The 19,561-nt window shown below is 35.0% G+C and overlaps 1 protein-coding gene across 4 annotated transcripts in view; it reads left to right on the forward strand.

Annotated features, from left to right (window-relative positions):
- Positions 1–19,561, forward strand: part of PACRG (parkin coregulated) — a 230,906-nt gene that overhangs the window by 38,034 nt on the left and 173,311 nt on the right. For all 4 annotated transcript variants that reach the window (XM_030499720.1, XM_030499722.1, XM_030499721.1 and 1 more), the window contains exon 3: positions 15,965–16,099. In XM_030499720.1, the coding sequence (XP_030355580.1) occupies positions 15,965–16,099 (135 nt within the window). The remainder of the gene's footprint in view (positions 1–15,964; positions 16,100–19,561) is intronic.

Here is a 19,561-nt window from a genome sequence, read left to right on the forward strand (position 1 = left end):
TAATGTTTGACCATCATAATTATGAAAGCTTTTTTATTCCTCGCACTTGATCAGAATTTCTCATGTTGTAATTTAGGAGGCAGCTGGAGCCTGCCTGTCAATGTGTATATTGCTGTCATTATTTTTGGTGCCATTGATAGTGGCATGAGTATGACTGGCCTTAGCCTGAGAACTGCTGGCTGCAGCACTGAGTGAGACTAGTTGCTGACTTTCTAATGCAAAAGGCTGGTGGCAGGACTGGAAATATTTTGTGCCTCCTTGGATCTCTCCTGTAAAACAGCAATAGTCTGTGCTCTGTTGAAAAAAAGGTCTCTGTATGTAGTTATTATATTATTCCTGGAGAAGAGAAATTGAGAGTGCAAAAACCATGGTACTTAGGTATTTTTATCACAGTACGGAAAGTGGATAGAAGAATAGCAAAAGATATTTTCAGATTATATTCTTTACATGGAATTGATAAGTTATAGCCTAGACATGCTAGCTAGAAGAAAAAGAAATGGAGCCAAATGTCACACACTGGCTGTTGGGCTTCAGAGCAGATAGGACGCTAAAACTTCCCAAGCTGGTACAAAAAGAAAAGGTTGTTGGTTTGGTAAGAATTTAAGTTTGTCTTGCTGACTGGCTTTGTTCAGAGAACATTAAGGGTAAAACATTCAAAATTGTAACATTGTACAGAAGGGAAGAGAATGACAGATGCTAACTAATTTGATGCAAAGTACCAAATAACATTCTGACATTAGTGTTTTTCTTACTACCAATCGAGGACATACTGATTGATTTTAAGAGAAAATATTTTGCTTCCCTTACATAATGCATACATATATATTGTTGTTTTATCACAAATATCTACTTCAGTTGCTTTTTTTTTTTTTTTTTTTTTTTTTTGCATGGGTTGGAAAGAAATCACCTTTGTTAAAATATTTCTAAATATTTTCTTAACTTCTAGTATTCGTAGAAAGGTGTACGCTGATTTTTCTTAAGCTACATTAGAAACTTGGACCTCTTGAATCTGGAAGTCAATATGAGCTCTACCTGAAAAACAGAAAGATGTACTTTAGATCAGAACTGTAGCTAAATTTTCCCCTCAGTGTCATTCACCTTTTATATAACACTCTTTCTGTGTGTCTAAAGTACTCGTGCTTCTGTTACAAGCTAAGCAGACAACCAACAGGAATCTTTCAAGTTGATCTCATTTCTTTTCAGGGTACAGCATACCATCTTTTCAGTTGCTGTTACTAATGGAAAACTTAAGTATGAGATGTCTCAATTTTCTGTCATATGTTATTATTCTATGATTTATTTGTATTTTTTAGTTTTAACTAATAAATTTGCTTCAACCTTGAAAATACCATTATTAGAGTTCAGTAGCATTTATGTCATTCCATAAATATATGGAATTGCTGTTATTTCAGTGGACTTACATGTGAACTCTCTAATTAACAAATTAATGTAATCCTCAATCAATGCCATAGATTAGTGAAGAGTGTTTCTGTAAATGTTATTTCACGAATATTCTAAATTTTTTAAGTTTTTTGTTAGTTTCTGCAAGATATTGTAACTCTTAATTTGGATAGATTGCATAGCTTAATGATTAGTTTGCAGTAGGTAAGTGTTATTTTTACCTTATCAGAGAGAATAATCAGTATTAGCTTATGTACACAGATGCCTACACTATTCTAGCAATTGAATTATGTAACTTCTGGGACTATATCAAAATTTAGATGAATAGTTTTACGTTTAAATGTACAAAACCTTGTATTACAGTGGCTTCCATTTATAATCTTGGTACCATGATGTTTGCATTCTTGGTCACTGCTGACTTAGACTTTCATGTCCTCTTCAATGTGCCTGTGCTGCATATTCTTGATCTTATAGTTCTCAAATGGTAAGAAGGTGGAAGAAAGAATGGAAATGTTAATACAGTCCTAAGAATCTTTTATTATGATTTAACTTCTATCTCCATGGAGATATCTCCATCACCTGTGTCTGTATGATACATCCTGAAAAACAAACAGTTAAGAGGTGTTAATTTCCAGTATCAAAATATGCATGGAGTTAAAGTACAGTGAACTATAGCTGCCTCCTGAGAAGAGGGAGGAAAAACCTTATACAAATGTTTTTGGCAATAGAACTTAGTGAGAACAATCACCTTTACAGTAGAGAGGAGACATCATCTCATCATAAGACCAGGAATCAAACCTTTACTAAAGCTACAGAATTAAAACTAGTCCTTAGAGGAAAGGGAGATAATTTAAAACTTCTTTCCTGTTTTTTTTTGTTTTGTTTTATCAAACTAACTATGTTTCTCATACCCTTTCACCTGAAATTCTACCTGTTTTTTCACTTCTCCCTTTCCCAAACACTGCTATACCTGCTAACTGTTGACTGGGAGAGGAGTACATGCTGCTGCTGCTCTTTCTGAGCTACACATGCTCAGATAGTACTGGACAGATAGTACAGGCAGACAGAATAGCTTACAACAGGCCAACAGAACACTAAACTGATACATTTATATTACCACCCCTCCCTCGGTGAAATGTTAATTAAGGTCTGCCTTCTTTACCTGGCTGCAGGTTTTCACAAATCTTCTAGGATTCTAATTGTATCCCTTTAAAACTCTGATTGATTGATTTATTTATTTGCAATTGACCAGTGTCCTCAAAACTCATAGAAGGGGGCACATACAGCTTTATAGAAGTCTGCTTAGTTTCTTTCCTTAGAATATCACGCTAAAAATACACGGACCATAAACTTAAAATGCCTTTTTTTTTTTTTTTTCAGTCTGTATTGTCTTGGGAAGTGGTGATAGTGATTCTGTAATTAGAGTGGAAAGAATCTTCCTGTCATAAGCGTAGAAAGAATGTGATTCCCTGTGTCTACTTTCCAAGAAGTTTTGTGAAACTCAAAAGAAGAGCTTTTATATTACATTGTTAATTGTAATTACAGCAGTTTGTTGGTACTAGATTTTTCTCATGTACTCTGATTTCTTAGTATCTATATTAAGGAGCTAAGACTCAATAAAAAAAAAATGCCCACTGAAAGTTTCCAATTACTAATTACCAACATTAGTAATCAAGCTATTTGTCACCCTAGTCTATAATGTATACTTTTCAAGTCTTAGTGGGGATTGTTTATTTTTTTTTCTGGAACAATTACTTTTGACTAACATACAGTAATCTTTCAGGTTATCTGTAATTTTTGATGCAGTTTTCCATTTGAGAGTTTCATTAATAATTTTTTTATTAACACTCTTTTCTAGATACTTTGTAGAGCATTTTCCTCATAGCTCCACCTTCATTTATTTTCTGGTTCTAGTTCATTGATAATCAATTTCAGGAATATGTTTTTCAAGAAATATTGTTTCATGGTGGTATCCTGGAGGTCAAGACACTCATCTGTGATATGGAAATTGTAGATTTTTACAGAGTTATAGCACTGGAACAGATGCACTTGGGATATGAGTTATTCCTTATTTAATCAATTAAAACAATATTGTCAAGGGTTTTAGAACAGTAGTGTGTTGTAGTAGATGTTGACACTGGTGAAGTTCATAGGAACTACTTGTATACAAAATATACAAGAAAGAAGATAAAAATAACTAGATTAGGGCACTCCCTGTTGAAACTGTATACCTTCATTACAGTCCCTGCTCAGAATAGTGTATGTAGCATATAAAACTACATCAGAAAAGTATCCCAATACCATGTAGTCCCATGGCTAGGTCATTGTCTATTTTCTGCCAGAACCAGCCCTTTTGTTGTGTAAGGACTCTATACACAGTAAATTGGAGGTGTCAGCTTAAACTGAATTAGAGTGTGAAAATGGACGTTACAATGCAAAAAAGCAGAATGAGACATGATTTGACTGAAAACCAACGTACCTTCTAAAGGAATCTCTTTCATTCTGGAAAGGGTATGCACATAGTGCATACCTTTGTGCATGCCATTGTGCATACATTTCAGTTAATCCCAAGTAAAAAGTCCTTGTTTATTTTTAAGAAACTTCAAATCACTAAAGAAGATTGTCGTTAAGTTTTTATGAATTCACCGTGTAGGTAGTTATGGCTAGTTTGCTAATAAAATATACCGAAGATACTCTGTTTCTGTCCTTTGACTTTCATCTGTGAGTATCTTCATGCTTCTTGCTAAGCTCAAAACTGGGAGAGGTCAAGATTCTGCTCCCATCAGCACCAGAGCAGATCAGCTGCTGAGATGATGAGGACTATAAGAAGAGGAAATATCATGATGAGGAAAAGAAAATACATAGTTGGTCATATGTGCTGGAAGATAAAGGAAAAAAAGCTCGATATCTCTTATGGGGACTCGTGGAGCGCAAAGAATGAAACGAGGTCCAAAAATTTTCAAAACCTGTGTTTCGACTACCTAGATAGAAGCTATCTATGCAAAAATACATCTCCAAGAAGAGTCCTATGAACCACAATAAAACTTAGGTCAATCTTCTGTATTATTTCAAGTCTAGATGGAATAAAAGATGTATGCAATAATGAAAAAAATTATATCTAGCTGAATCGATAATCACATAAATATATAGGACAGGAAAGCTAGCAAGCTGCTGAAGTGACATTTTAAGGTCTAATTATCTTCTGTGGAAAAAACTGAGGAAATTACAACCGAAGCAGTCTATGTCAGTGAATTATGATTATGCTAAAAAGGATCTGGATCTCAGACTTTTCAAAATGGCAAAAAAAACCAAACCCAAAACCCTGACAGTACTCTCCAGCCTAAATCTAATCAGCTTATTGAGAGACATTTGTAATATTTCAAGACATTTTTGGTAACATGACAGAAATAATGGATCACAATAACGATACTAAGATTTATTTTAAAAAAGGGGATGGTGGTGTAACATTCACTAAGAAAACTTAATCTAGCTCTATTTCATCACATACCTGAGAGACCATGATACAGTTAATATAAAGTCCTGCCCAAATAGTCTTTTAAAAATGATGGTAGAAATCACAGTTCATTGATTTCAGATACTTCTGAAGAAAATTCAGCAATTTCCGCAGAAGGAGAGGAGGCTTCAGAAAAGGTCTTAAGGCAAAGAGTGATTAAATAGTTTTAAAGCTATTTCTTAAGTCACAGCAAACATAAATAGAGGAACTGTTAAAGTATGGGACTAGATATGGGAAAGATTTTAAACTTGTTAGTGAAGATCAACAAAAATCAACATATGATTGCCAAACTAAAAAGTGTGAAGATGATAACTTCATTTTAAGATTTCTTTTTATATTTATCTTCCAGACCTCAAAAAGACCACAAAATCCTCACTGCCCTGAATATGGGAGAGTTTAGCCCATACATTGATTTAGTCCATAGTAACAATGCTGTATGGATTAAAGATGCTTCATAAGAGCTTAGGTATCAGAAATAGCTATATTTAATAAATACAAATAGTAATAGGAGCCCACAGAGTAGAAAGTTCAAAGTTTCTGGTTTAAATATTTCATATGTTTTGATCAAGATTAATATATTTCCATGCAAACTTAGTAGACATCAGTAATAGACAGTATGTCTTCAGCTGTGCTGAAATTATTAACATAAATATAATCAAATTTTATCACCTTTTCAGATGTGAAAAAATATTTTTCAAGGAAAAAGCATGCAAATAAATAGTAAGTGTAGGTGTTATGGAGAATTCAGTGACTGCAAAAAGTTATTAATGCTGCATTTTGCAAATATGAAAAGCATTTCAAATTAAAAAATCTATGAAAGTAATAGCATTATCACCTATGAAAAACATGTCTGTCCCTCCACAATCACAACCTAGCTGCTTGTCAGTATCTGTGAAGACATCTCTGGGAGAGCTCCTTTTCACTTGCATCCTACTGTTTTGAATTCTGATATGAGACAAAATTGACTCTTTTCACCAGAAAAATTTGCCTCTGCTGGGGGAGATTTTTTTTTGCCTATATGCAAAGTAGACAATTGGAGATTGTTAAAAACCTTTTCAACTGCATATAATTTGAATTAAACAACTATTCTTTTCCTGCTCAGGTTCCTCTTGTGAGGGAATGATTTTAACTTAACATTAAAGCAAGGCATCGATCTGTTGTCCATGTAAAAAGGACAGATATTAGCAGGTTAATATATAACTTCACAATATTAGCAATAAACCAATATTGGCCCTGAAAGGAAAAAAAACCCTGCCATACACTACGTACATATTGCATCACGTCCTAAATTCTACTCTAAGTACCAACAAACTCTTTTGATATTGTTTTATCCCAATAATATCTTACACAATTGTTTGTAATAAATTTGAATCTAAAATAACTAAGGCAATTAGGTAAGTAGAAAAAATACTCACATAGATGAAGCTTTACACCTCAAACCAAATATTGACAAGCTCTATGTATATGCCGAGAAGAAAGGATCTGAAGTGAAGGATTCATGTGTGTAGGGTTTCTGTGTTGGTTTCTAACGATAACAAAGAAATAAGTAAACTGAAATGCTAGTCTGGCTTTCAATTAACTGGATAAAGATAAGGAAAGAAGCATGAAGATAACTCAAATATTACATGGAGATAAATTTTAACAGATAGAGGCAAAACCCCTGCTATGTAGAGAACCTTTAAGAATGTTGATTCTCCAAAGACTTTAGGCTCCTAAAGCTTAAGAACAGCCCACTAAGTCAACCGAGAACCCCACCTGGATATACAAAAAGGCTTTTCACATATGCTTTCTGGTATATCTTTTTTTGAAAGTTGGTCAAACTACTGGTAAGCATGGTGACACATTAACTATGGAAGTCTGTTCTCTATATAGTCACTGGCAGTTTAATATTTGTGTAAGGTGTCCCTTGCAAAAAGCACAGATGGTCAAGTGGCAAGCAGCTGACTGAGTGCTTGTGGAAAGGCTCTTTGACAGTGGTGTCAGTTCATGTGACAGTGATTTCTACCGTTACTGATGAAAATGTTCATAATAGTATAAGAAGCTGCTTTCATTCATGTAACAATCAGAAAATCAGAAAAACATTACCATGTCATATTAATTTTACTGTGAATTGTGGCTGTAAGGATATATTTCAGTGGAAATCATCAGATGCTTATGGCCAAGCATGTTCTTTTGAATTATGTTAAAGCAGAAGTATTTTCATTACAACATAGTATATTATTCATAAAGTAATTTGAGGAAACAAAAATACATAACATATAGAAGTATGTTTCTTGGGGCATCTTAAAAATTCATCCATTATTGATAAATACAGGGGGTTTTCAAGTGTATTATAAAAATGCAAGATTTCATAATTTATTGCTGCAGTCAGAGCAAATATGCATGTAATGTACTCTCTCATCATGAGTTAACTGCCTTCACTTCTGTGGCTTAAGGTCTCAAAAAGTAAAGTGTGAAACTGTCTTCTGAGCTTTGCTCATCAAGAAAGGTTGGCAATTCAGTTAATAAGTTTAGCCTACTAACACCTGCCCACAGAGTAAGCGGAGACCTACTGTCTAATGAGTGGTCAAAGTTATAACAGAAATATAGTGGCTTGAACTTGAACCTTAAAAATTTGAAAATAAAATAAAATACACTTTGGGGCAGTTGGATTTATTCATAATCTCATATTGGTTGAAATAATATCTTTTATTTTGCCAGGTTTCATAAACCTTTTCCTGTTTCTATGAATAATGTTTGATATATTATTATATCTGATTTTGTGATTATAGCACACCAGGAATGATTTCCTACAAGTGAGATTTTCTATCTATTTAAGACAGTCAAGGAAAAGTTCCTAAATAAGCAACTACTAAATGCTTTATAAATATTTCAGCAGTAATTCTCAAGCTGAACAACAGTGAGTAAACTTCTTTATCAAGTCACACAGAAGAATCTGGCAATTAAAACCAGTTCATTTCCTTTCTGTTTAAAGGAGGTGAAGTTTGGGAGGATAATTTTACATTTAGGTGTTAGAATCATTTCACTTTCAGATCCATCATTCTAATTTTTTTTGGTGTTGGAAACATGTCATACATGAAGTTGGAAAGAAAATGGAACTGTTTTGGCTGTTAAGATAACAAAGTTTTTGTTCATTTTAAGCTCGAGTTACCTTGTTGTGTTTAATAAATAATTACCTGATAAAGTAAATAAAAAATGTAGTAGCTTTTTAAGCAGTTTCTTAATCTTTTTCAAGCATTTCTAATTTCACGACTTTTTCTAATAGATAGTGACTTCTCGCAGTTCAGTATTCAGTTCTGCCATTTGGTTCTTCAGACTTAAAATGTAGTAGGTGGAAAAATTTATACAGGACTGTAGAACATATGGGGTCTGGTCAAGGATTGTGCTGTTTACTCAGGATGGGGCAAATGGGGATAGGTAATGGGGGTAATGATGAATTCACCATTCTCTCCTTTCCTCTTTAACTATTGTTTTCCTATTCCATCTCTTGAGATGCAGTCAAGTAATTTGCTATTGAAGATAGACATGAGATGGAATTTTGTGCATTTTCTTCAATTGCAAGAGGATAGGGCCCTCTAGTAACTGCTTTGCTAGCTGAAGCCGCTAGGCATGGGAAGTTTCCAGGTGCATTCAATAGAGAGCTAAAGCACAACTTTATGAAAAGTCATAGCTAGCTCATTACAATCCCATTTGACTTCCTGGATTTTTACAACGTTGGTAATTCTAATCCACTTCTAACATGGGGAATTTGTGCCAAAATGTTGTTTCACCAAAACCATGGATGGAGTCTGCCACCATCAGAATTAGATTGGGTTTATTTTTTTCCCTAGATATCTTCTGTCAGGGTCACAATAATAAACTAGGATGTTAGGTGTATTCCAGCATGGACCTTCATACACATGTGTGTGATGGAAGTGTAAAATAAGCTCAAAATAGCTCTCCTAATATTTTACAGTTTTACCAACTGTTCTTTACTTTACTTTGAAAAACACACAGATATGCATCTTAATGCATAGGAGCGTTATAAAGAGCTAAAGATTACAGAATTAAAAAAAACCAAAACTGAATTATATATATTACTTAAAAAAAAAAAAAAAAGAAAAGCCGCATTTCATTTTGTTTCCTGGCCAACAAAGTTCTTATAACTTGCAGTATGTAGATTTGGCATCCAAAAATATGTATGCAGCTATAAAGAATGATGTGGTTACTTCTACATCAGGGAGCAGGAGAGGATCGCCAAAGGAAAAGAGCTTATACTGAAGATACGGTTTGCACTTTTCAGGGTTTTTCTTCATTCAGGCTGGCTGTTATTTGAAAGGACTCCATTCACTTAGATACTGTTTCATGATGTGAACCGTAATTGGGTACCACTTCAGAAGCACTCGTGATCCCAGCTGAAAAATGAATGCAAATGTACTCACAGTGAATTTATCTTTTTCTAAACATTAGACTGCAGATGGAAGAATTTCCACAATCAGGAAAAATTTAGAAGGCTCCCACATTTAGTGCAATTGATGTACCAGAAAGCCTTGTGATACTAATAAAGCAAGAAAAAAAAAAAAAAAAGACTGTATTCATTTGTAAAGTGGAAGAAGGAGAGAAATATATTAGCAGTTGTCACTCTTCTCCCTTTGCATTAGAGGAAATTGCTTGGCAAGCCTCAGGAGAGAAATCTAAATGATATGAAATAGTTACACTGTACTACAGCAGAGAATAAAAGATGGAGGACCTTCTAACAAAGTGCTGTAGAGCAGTTTGTAGCATAGGCACATCTGTCTTATCAAATCAGCTTATCTTTTCCCCAATCAAAAATAACATTTCTGAGGTGATGAAATAGAGTAATTCTGCATGCAGCTTATGACTTACTTTCAGTAGTGTCTCAAGGCAGTAATGAGATACAGTATCTTTGTACAAAATCACATGTCTGATTTTTCTTTCAAGTTCTAGTGCTTTAGAAGCATTTGTAATGTTTTCTGACCTTCTATCAGTAGTTTCGTTTTGGGGTCTTAGAATTGATTTCTCTCATTCTGACTTTTGAAGCTATGAGATGGGCTTTGATCTGTTGTCCAGATTTGTGTAGTAGCCCCAAAAGCAGCTTTTAAGCATTAGATGTGGCACCACTTAAAGCATATCAAGAGTGGCACATGTGAAGAAAGATCTCCCTGTTTCTTTTTGGATATAAAAAGCTTTTGTCTGATACATGTTGATGGATCATGTTCTTTTGATATTGAGTGCTTGTGATACTGATATTAAATAAAAGGAATTAATGTGGAACTCAAGAGTACCTGTTGGGACATCTTCCTGTGCCTCTCCTGTCATTTGAAGTTTCTCATTCAATTTTTGGTATGTCTGCATAGCAAATTTGAAAAGTAATTATAGCATGTGTTAACCTACCTATGTTAGTTTAATCAAATTAGGATCAGTAGAAGAAGACAGAGCAGTATAGACTTTGTTGCTTATTGCCAGTCAGAGTAGACATTCTTGGGGATGCCCAGTGCAGATTACAATTGTTAACGCTTGCTAGGATTTGGGTTTTCAAGTCTTTAGTACTACTATTACTTATGTTTATTAGAAAATCCGTGGACATTTCACCAAATACTGTTATCGTGCTGATCTGTTGTGTTGGTAGGTACCTGCCAAAATCTTGATGTTTTCTCATGTATGATTGCTGGACTTGTCTGATGATAGGCTTGTCTGTGTTACAGGTATGTAAACATGTAAGGTACCTATGTGTGTAGTAACTCCAGAACCATAAACTGGAGACCAGGGCTTTTGCACCTAGGCTTGCCTCTTGGGCATGAGCTGTAAACTAGGCAGTGTTCTACCACTGCCTAGTTGGCCAGGTTAAGAGCTCTATCACACTACATGAATGAGGACCTTGCAGTTGATGGTTCTAGTAAAGCTTTGTATGTCAACATGGCACTGCGTAGTGCTAGGTATATTATTTGGCCTTTATTCCTACTAGCCTGAATATTTCTGCATTGCATGGTGTAATTTATTTCACTTCTTTAAAATATCTTGCATTTTACTTGAAGTTTACATTAGGATTTGACTTCTGGCTTGAGTACACAAGGAAAGGAATGGTGATCTTTGCTGTGAGGAAATAAGTGGGTTGCCAGTTGGACTGTGCTGCATTAGCAACTAGAGTGTTAGTTTAACACCAGTACAAGAGAAAGATCCTATTGGTGGTTACACAGACATTTCCTTAATGCCATCACCTTTACCTCTCCCTGAGACAGCAGCATGCATTAATAGACTCCATTCTGTGGACACAGTGCAATTTTATATAAATACATTTTTCCATTTGAATACAAATAAATAGGATTTATGATTTTATTTCTGAAAATCTCCCTCTTCGAGGTGATGATGTGGTACTGTGTGTTCAAGGAAGACTGCATTTTTTAGGTAAGACAGTTGTGGTCATATAACTTTTTATCCTTCAAATATAAATTTAATGAAATATTTTTGTGAAGTGAAAACATAAACGATCTCGTTAAATTCCAGTCTTCCTGTAAGGAACCTGGCAGACAAAAAACCTGAAGTTTTTTTCTTCTTTCCAATCATCATCTAAATGCATTAACCTGGGTTAATCAAATAAAGATATGTCTTTAACCATTAAATTGGTTACAGTATTACTGGTCTTTTTTAATATATGAATCATTATATAGCAACAGTAGGATCTCAGTCCATTCTAGTTTTAGGAACTACAAACATTGGCCTCTTCATATCCTTAATCCCTGCAAGTGATCACATATTTTGTTTTCCAAACAGCACTTGAACAATTACTGACTTCTGATTTGAATAAAACAACGTATATCTGCATAGACAAATGAGAAATTGTATGTCCAATTAATTCTTGGTGTTCGATTTCACCAGCACTACTCCTTGAAGAACTAGTCACCTGTTTCTTCCTGTCCCACTCCATGCTCCTCCCTTGCTTGTGCCAGCTTAAGTGTTCACTTGTCTTTGCAGTAAACTTCCTTAAGGAGCTGATACTTCACTAATCAACCTAACAAAAAAACCCCCCCAAACAAAACTAACTAAAAAATCCAAACCAACCAAAACCACCAAACAAGAAAACAAAAAAAAAACCCCATAATTTTGTTCCTGATCTGGTCCTGTGAATACCTACAGGAAAGCTTTTGTCATTCATGGAGGGCAGTAAATTGTGGTGGCATGCAAGTGCATGAGGCTGGAAAGACCACTTATCTCCATACCAGTATCAATTTTTGTCTGACTTAAACTGCTTATGAAACTAGTGTTGATTTTCATGAAAATCACCAATTGTCCTTTGCAGGTCTGCGTTTAGGTCCCTGAGTATGCACTGAGTTTGACACTCAGTTAGGAAATGTGGAAAATTCAGTCTTCAAATAATTAATCTCTGTTTAAACCTGGCTTCAAATCATTTTTCTTAGTCATCTTCCTAATGTGCCATCACTGAAAAGTCTAAGAATTCAACCTGATACAATGGTTTTAAATGTCCATGAGTCAATGAAAGAAATATGGTCTTTCTCCTTTTTTCCTTCTTTTTTTTTTTCTTTTGCTTAATGGCATGTATCTTTTATCTTGTCACATAGTTCAATGGCATAGAATTACAATAAATTAGTTTGGCAATTATTAAACTCTTCAACTTCTATTTGGCATTTAACAAACCTGAGAAGCTGTTTATTACTTCATATATTTTGCCATCATGAATATTAGCCTGTAACTAACTGGATCTCTAATCTTAATCTTTTTAGCTATGTTACAATGAGATATTTTTGTTTGATTGAAGATAGTATTTGTTACTGTTTTCCTAATAAACTGAATACTTTCAGAATTACATTTTTAGTCAGTAATTATAACAATATAAAATATTGTAAGAAGACAAAATTCATATGGCAAGGAAAAGCACTGTGTGATTTCTCTTTGTATGTTTTACTTGGCAACATAAAATCACCTAAGAAGAACCTCTGGAGATCATCTGGTCCAGCCTTCTCTTGAAAACTGGTCGTAGATCTGTTTTCTCAGGTCCCTGCCAAGCCAGATCTTGAATATTTCCAGGGAGATCCCACCACTTCTCCGGGCAACCTATTCCAGTGTTTAATTTTTTCCATTGAAGTTGCATGGCTAGAATGATGCAAATAGAGGTCTGCATTAGAAAACAGTGTTCAGAATACCAAATATGATGTGATGGTCTCCCTGGTAATAATGACAGGAAAGGAAGGAAACTATTTGCAAAAGGTAAACAGTATTAGCTCTGTGCAGCCACTCTAGCGAATGTCTCAAAATCTTCTTTTATCAGGTGCAAACAAAAGGAACAAGTTGTCTCCATATAATAAACTTAAAGCAGAGCAACAGTACTCTTCAGTCATGCAAGGTACCATTTCTTCAATTCAGGGACGGTTCCGCTCTCTTTCTGATCATTGATATTTCTTTGTTTGAGGCAGGTCTTAGGCTCATTCCTGTCTAGGTTGTTTCATTGCTTTGGAGTCAGTTGCTCTTCCTGGTATTTAAAAGGTCTTTATGCCTATTACAGACCAAACTGACAAGAAAAACATCTTGAAGACGGAAGGCAAAACAACAGCTCTCTCACGTGTTTGTTATGCTGCTACTTCTCTAGCTATACACAGTACTTTGCTAGTTACACAGTAAAAGAATTATGAAATGCGTAAGATGGGTAAGAAACTCCATATTGAAGAGCAGACAATAATGATGTGTAATGTTGAAATGAGAAATATGATAACAGATGAAAGTTATTAACAGAACTTTTTAAGAAGTGATTTTAGGGCTAACCTAATTTAATATTTTCATCAGTGACCTGGATGAAAAAAATAGGATGTATAATGAAATTTATAGTTGACATAATGTTTGGAACTGTTATGAAAACAGATGAAGATCACAGTATCATAGAGATGGAAGTGGAAGCCCTTGAGAACTGGTGTAAAGAAATAGAACTAAATATAATAGTATAAAGTACAAGATAATGCACTGGATTTGGTAACCAAGATTCTTTTAGTCCTTTTTGTTTCTTTGTTCCTGAATAAAGAATAGAAAGAAGTAGAATTAACACAAGCGTATTTTCTAGAAAATTTGTAAAGGTGCAATAGGAAAAGGTTCATAGCAAATTTACTAACATGAGTTGGGAAGAAGAAAATGTTTCATTTCAGATAAGATGCAGTTTGGGATTGCATTAGCCACCTCTAATGATGATAGTCTGCAAGAAATAATTAAGATTGTATCTCATAATCAAGACAACATATGCTTTATCAATAATTCAAAATTTAATAGCACAGTGGCTCCTGATATTGTACAGAAAATGATGTTTTAAAGGACTTGTGAAGGTCCTGTGTGTGAAAAATATGTGAAAAGAACATGGATGCATTTCTAGTGGCCCCAAATAAGCAGTGACTCATAAACTTGCCTGAAATGCACCAAAAAAAAAATAATTAACAAGAAGTGAAAGTATTTATACTGATAGCAGAGAACAAATTGCTCCTCCACAGAACAGTGAGTGTAGATTTATTTACATTGGTTAGCAATGCTTTTCTTGGAGCTGCTGCAGATGTGTTTACTAAGCAAAGTTACAGCTATGCATATCAAATCTATTTTCGCTAGACATGGTCTATCAGTGACAGCAATAGGCAACAACAGGTTACAGTTCAGTAGTCCTAGTTTGAGCAATTTGTAGTGAAGTACAGTGTAGGCATATCACTGGTAGACCCCTCTCCCTCAGCCAGTGGAAAATGATGTCAAAATACTTTGGAGGAAAAGGATGCCAAGTCAGATTTGGATCTGTAGTTAGCGGTTAAATTACAGAATAGCGCAAAGGAAACAAAGGATGTTACACGTTTGCATCCTGTTCACTGGAAAGTTGAATGTCTATACTGCTAGAAACTAACGTAAGAGTCACTGAAGACAGAGAGACAAATAGAACAATATAAATTACTGTGTATGATTTATGATCCTTGAAGCTCTCACCTTTTTCTGAAAATGGCACTTTCTGTGTTATAAAAGGTAGCAAGTCACAAAAGCATTTTTGACAAAAGAGATATGCAGAGAATTGTAGAAAGTTCTTATCCCAGATGTATGGCTATAAAATCAAAAAGGCAAGAGTTTTTCAGGGAAGAATCAATTGTCAAGGACATTTGAGATTAGTTTAGCTCTCTTAGTCTTCTCTAGCATTTGAGATTAGCTGTGTTAATTAGCTTAAACAATAGATTTCTTACAAGTACTTGAAATTCTATTACCTTAGTGCCACTTGTTAGCTGTTGTTTCTACTATGTTTGTCTGAGAAAAAAGTTCACACATGAGCATTTTGGAATTACACTGTCATTCAGGCACTCAGGCTACGCAATATGCTAACAAGCAATAACTCAGATAAGGAACTAAATGGAGTTAAATCAGATTTCTTCACAAGCAGAGAGGAGAGGTCTGAGAGAAGACTTCATTTCTTCCAGTGCTTCAGCCATGAATACTGAAGGACTGAAAGTCATATGAAAGCCAGATCCACAGTAGTTGAGGAAGGGATACAGCGAAGGAGATTAGGTAATGGGCAGGGAAGGACAATGGAATGTGAGGACAGTTACATTAGGTGGAAATTGGATCAAATGACTTCTAAAAAGAAACAAACAATAAAAGAAGAAATGCTTAATTTTCCAACATCTACTACTGCATAGTGTCAATGTGGTGTCAATAATGTTCTTGGTGCTCTGCTTAAAAATGCTGCCGTAATGGAGATGGCTACTTTGAAATACAAACAGTTTTTATGGGACAATATGAAAGTGGTAGTTAAAAAAAAAAGCACCTAACAAAACCTGTAGATCATTGCTAAAGTGTACTTTCAAAGAAGGGAAATATGTTTTATGTATATATTTATATGTTATATATGTTAATATGTTATATATATATGTTATATAAAGAAGAAAGCAAATTATAGTTTGGGACATCAATTTTATTATTCTTTCTTATCTGTTTTTGTTTTGAGCTATATAAATTAGGCTTTTTCTAAAAATGTATTACCACTGAACTATCGGGGTTTTTGTTTGTTTTGTTTGGTCTTTTTTTAAGGTAAGAGGGCCCCCATCTGCAGGAGCGTTTAAAGAAAGACCACCAAAGACCACAGTATTTCGCAAGTTTTATGAGCGAGGAGACCTCCCGATTGCCCTTGATCATGATACTAAAGGAAACAAAATCGCCTGGAAGGTAAGTAATGACACAGCTGTGACAACCAGCTGAGCTTATTGAAGTGACATCTCTCATTGTCAAAGTTACCTTGTAAGTAAGTAAACTGAAATAATTTCTTAGCAAATGGAAGATGGTGGGGAAGCCATTAGAGAAAGGCCCCTGAGTCAGCTGTCTACCTTGGCTAACAATTAAATTATATGCTGCAAAAAAGAAGATGAGAGAGTTGCTTTGCCTTAGAGAATTGTTTCCTGCCCAATTCGTCTCTATTTCTATGACGATCTGGCAATGCAGCCTGTTTCAGGCAGTCCATCAAATGATGGAAGTGGCTGGATACAGTGAGCAGGAGCCATTTATCTCCCCCAGATTTCACCTTCCTGCAGGACACTTCCAAATAGAAGCTTTAATAACCTAAATGGATAGGTCAAGATTGCCTGCTCCCTGAAAATGCAGAGCAGAATACAAACGAAGGCAGATTCTCATTCCACAGCTGTACTCTCAGTCTACAGCATATGTCAGACAGCATAATCGCTGTCATACGTGCCTCTGTTACAGGCTGACCTCCACTGCTGAAACCATTACAGCTCCGACATTTCTCTGACAAAAGGTTAATTGGCTTCAAAATAAATGTATTGCCTAATGACTCCATTCTAATGCAGCTGTGTTTCTCTCTAAAAGGCTTGGTGATGCTATTTGTAAAACTTGCCAATCTTCTAAGTAACTACCGCAGACTTTTAAATTTAATTTGAAAAATGAATGCTGATCTTTAACCTACTCCCACTATTTAATTATTTTGGTTGTCATGAATTACTTTATTTTTTTGGTGTTGTTTATTGGTCTACAGTGAGATTTTGCTGGAAGCAGTGATAGTTACAGAAAATGAACATGATATGAATGAGCAAAATATGTCAGATTCATAGAATGTTTTAAATTGTTCGTGCCAAGAACATGATACCCATTTAAAATGTATAACTGTGTTAGTTCAAAACAAAAAGGAGGGATTTTGCAATTTTATAGCTGATTCTGCTCCTGATGAAGCCAACAGGATTAGACCTATAGTGTGATAAGTGGTACTATGTAATTTGTTAGTAACTAGATTTTAAGGTAGCTTTTCTAGCTATCTTATTGAATATAGAATCTTATTCAATAAAGAAGGAGGAGCAATTAATAGTTCTTGCAGCAAAGGGAATCTCTGTCCAACACAACTTTACTCATGATCTGAATGAGATACCAGTGCAGCTGGTCTTTAAGTGACCTTAGAAATGCCCTTTCTGGACTAAAACTCACAGGCTTACAACATGAGTCTGCACTCTAATCTTTCATCACCAGGTAAGACCCAAAGGTGATTTGCAAGCAACTGCAAAAAAATCTGCAGAATTTAGTGTTTATTCTGAGGCATTATAAGTTCTAATTTCTCAAAATCAGACTGAGAGGTTCAGACAATTTACCTTGTTGTAATTGCTATTTGATGCATGTATTTCCATCATAAGGACTAGCATTCCACTAGATGAAACTAGTGACTGCTTAGTTGATTTAGGAGATGAGGAGATGGAATGAAGCCGCATCAGGGGAAGTTCAGATGGGACATTAGGAAATGGTTCTTCACTGAGAGGGTGGTTGGCCACTGGAACAGGCTCCCCAGGGAAGGAGTCACAGGACCAAGCCTGTCAACTTCTGGACAACACTCTCAGTCACGCAATTTAGTTGTAGGTAGTCCTGCGAGAAGCAGGGAATTGGACTCAATGATCTTCATGGGTCCCTTCCAACTCGAGATATTCTGTGACTCTGTGACCCTTTGCCATGCTATCTACAAGCCTTTCAACCACAGCTGAATGTCTAAAGCAAGTGTTTGCTCCCCGTATGTGACAGTTTGAATTGTTCAAAAACATACTACCTTAGGAAAGCCACAATGGCAGTGTCTGTAGCCAAAGATCCAGCATGTATTTTTTCCTTAACACAATTTACAATCTTATAGACCTATGTCTCCCTAGTGTTCCCCTACAACAGTAAAACATTGGCTAGTTAGCTAGATAGCTAGTCCAGTGTAGGACCAAGGTGTCATGCAACAGTTGATTTTGCTATTGCTGTTAATCCTTTCTTTCAAACCAAACTATCAGTACTTCAGCATGCATACAAGAAGGCAGCATAGTAGTGGTCTATTCCATTCTTACATTAGTGCGTGTCAGAGTCCAACCTTATTTCCCTTATTCCATGCCACTTGATTTAGTCACAAATCAATCCAAACTGAGTTCTGTGGCAGGCGCTCAAGAAAACAATACTGAGGCAGTAGAATTACTTGAGGCTGTTTAATTTGGCATGCAACCATCATTGATTACTGTGCAGTTTAAGTAGATGAAGCAGGCAAATAGGAGTTTTCTAGTTCAAATTTTACATTAGATAGCTTCTAAAGCCTTAGAGGCTGCCCACCCCTGCAAAAGGGTGAGAATGTTGTTCATCATTAGCTAATATTTAAAGGTGCAGATAAAGTAAGGTCTGTATTTTTCACTTGTTTTAAGGACATGCAACTAGTAAAAATACAAAACATATATCTAATGGCTAATTTTCATCAGTTCATCCTATTTATTTGTAAATCTGATTAAATAAGGGGGGTTTTAGAAATATATTGTACTCAATACTGCTTAAATTGATAAAAATGATAAAAAGTATTTTAATAATGAAATGTGTCTAGGAAAAATGTTCTATAAAATTTTGTCTGAACTATTTTCTTTGCATGAATCGTGATTCTAGTGGAAGGATAAAAAGAAATAAATGGTAACAGTGATATTTTAATCCTGCTATAATTGCACAATATCAATGTTTTATTGTGAGAGGGGTTTTTTGCTCTGTTTAGATGTAGTGTATATCGTGGTTCATTTCACTGTTTTTAGTACGTTTACCAACTGGTGCATGAAAGAAGAAAATGCAGGGGGGTCTCAGAAACATGATTTGTTCTGACAAATTAAAATACTACAGGATTTTGTCCTTTCCTGCAAAATACACAGCTGGTTTTTGTTTGTTTTTCATAATTACTGAAAAAAACCCAAACCCAAACCAAAATAACCATAATTGTCAGACATAAAATATTTTTTTTGAAAACACTTTGAATTCTTGTTCACTGTATTGTAAGTCTGTGGACAGAGTGCAGTCATTTCCAGCTAGAGCAGAAGAATCTGGTATATGTTAATATCCATGGATTGTGTTAATATGTGCAAAAAAAAACCCAAAAAAAACCCCCCACAAATTACCCTTAATTTTGTAACAGTTCTGCATATCTCTAATTTTAAGCCCATGATTAATTTCCTGTAAGGGCTGGCTACATATAACTATGGTTGTAGACCTAGATAAGATAGAAATTTAAAGTTCAGGAACTATTCAGAACCATTTCTGAATAACTGCATGTGTTAAATCTTTAATTCTGAAATAATAGGATGTTGTCGTTGTTACTGTTTTTAGGTTAATTGTTTCCAAAGTGCACTAAATTTA

The sequence above is a fragment of the Strigops habroptila genome, chromosome 10 (genome assembly GCF_004027225.2).
Source record: "Strigops habroptila isolate Jane chromosome 10, bStrHab1.2.pri, whole genome shotgun sequence".
Taxonomy (NCBI): domain Eukaryota; kingdom Metazoa; phylum Chordata; class Aves; order Psittaciformes; family Psittacidae; genus Strigops; species Strigops habroptila.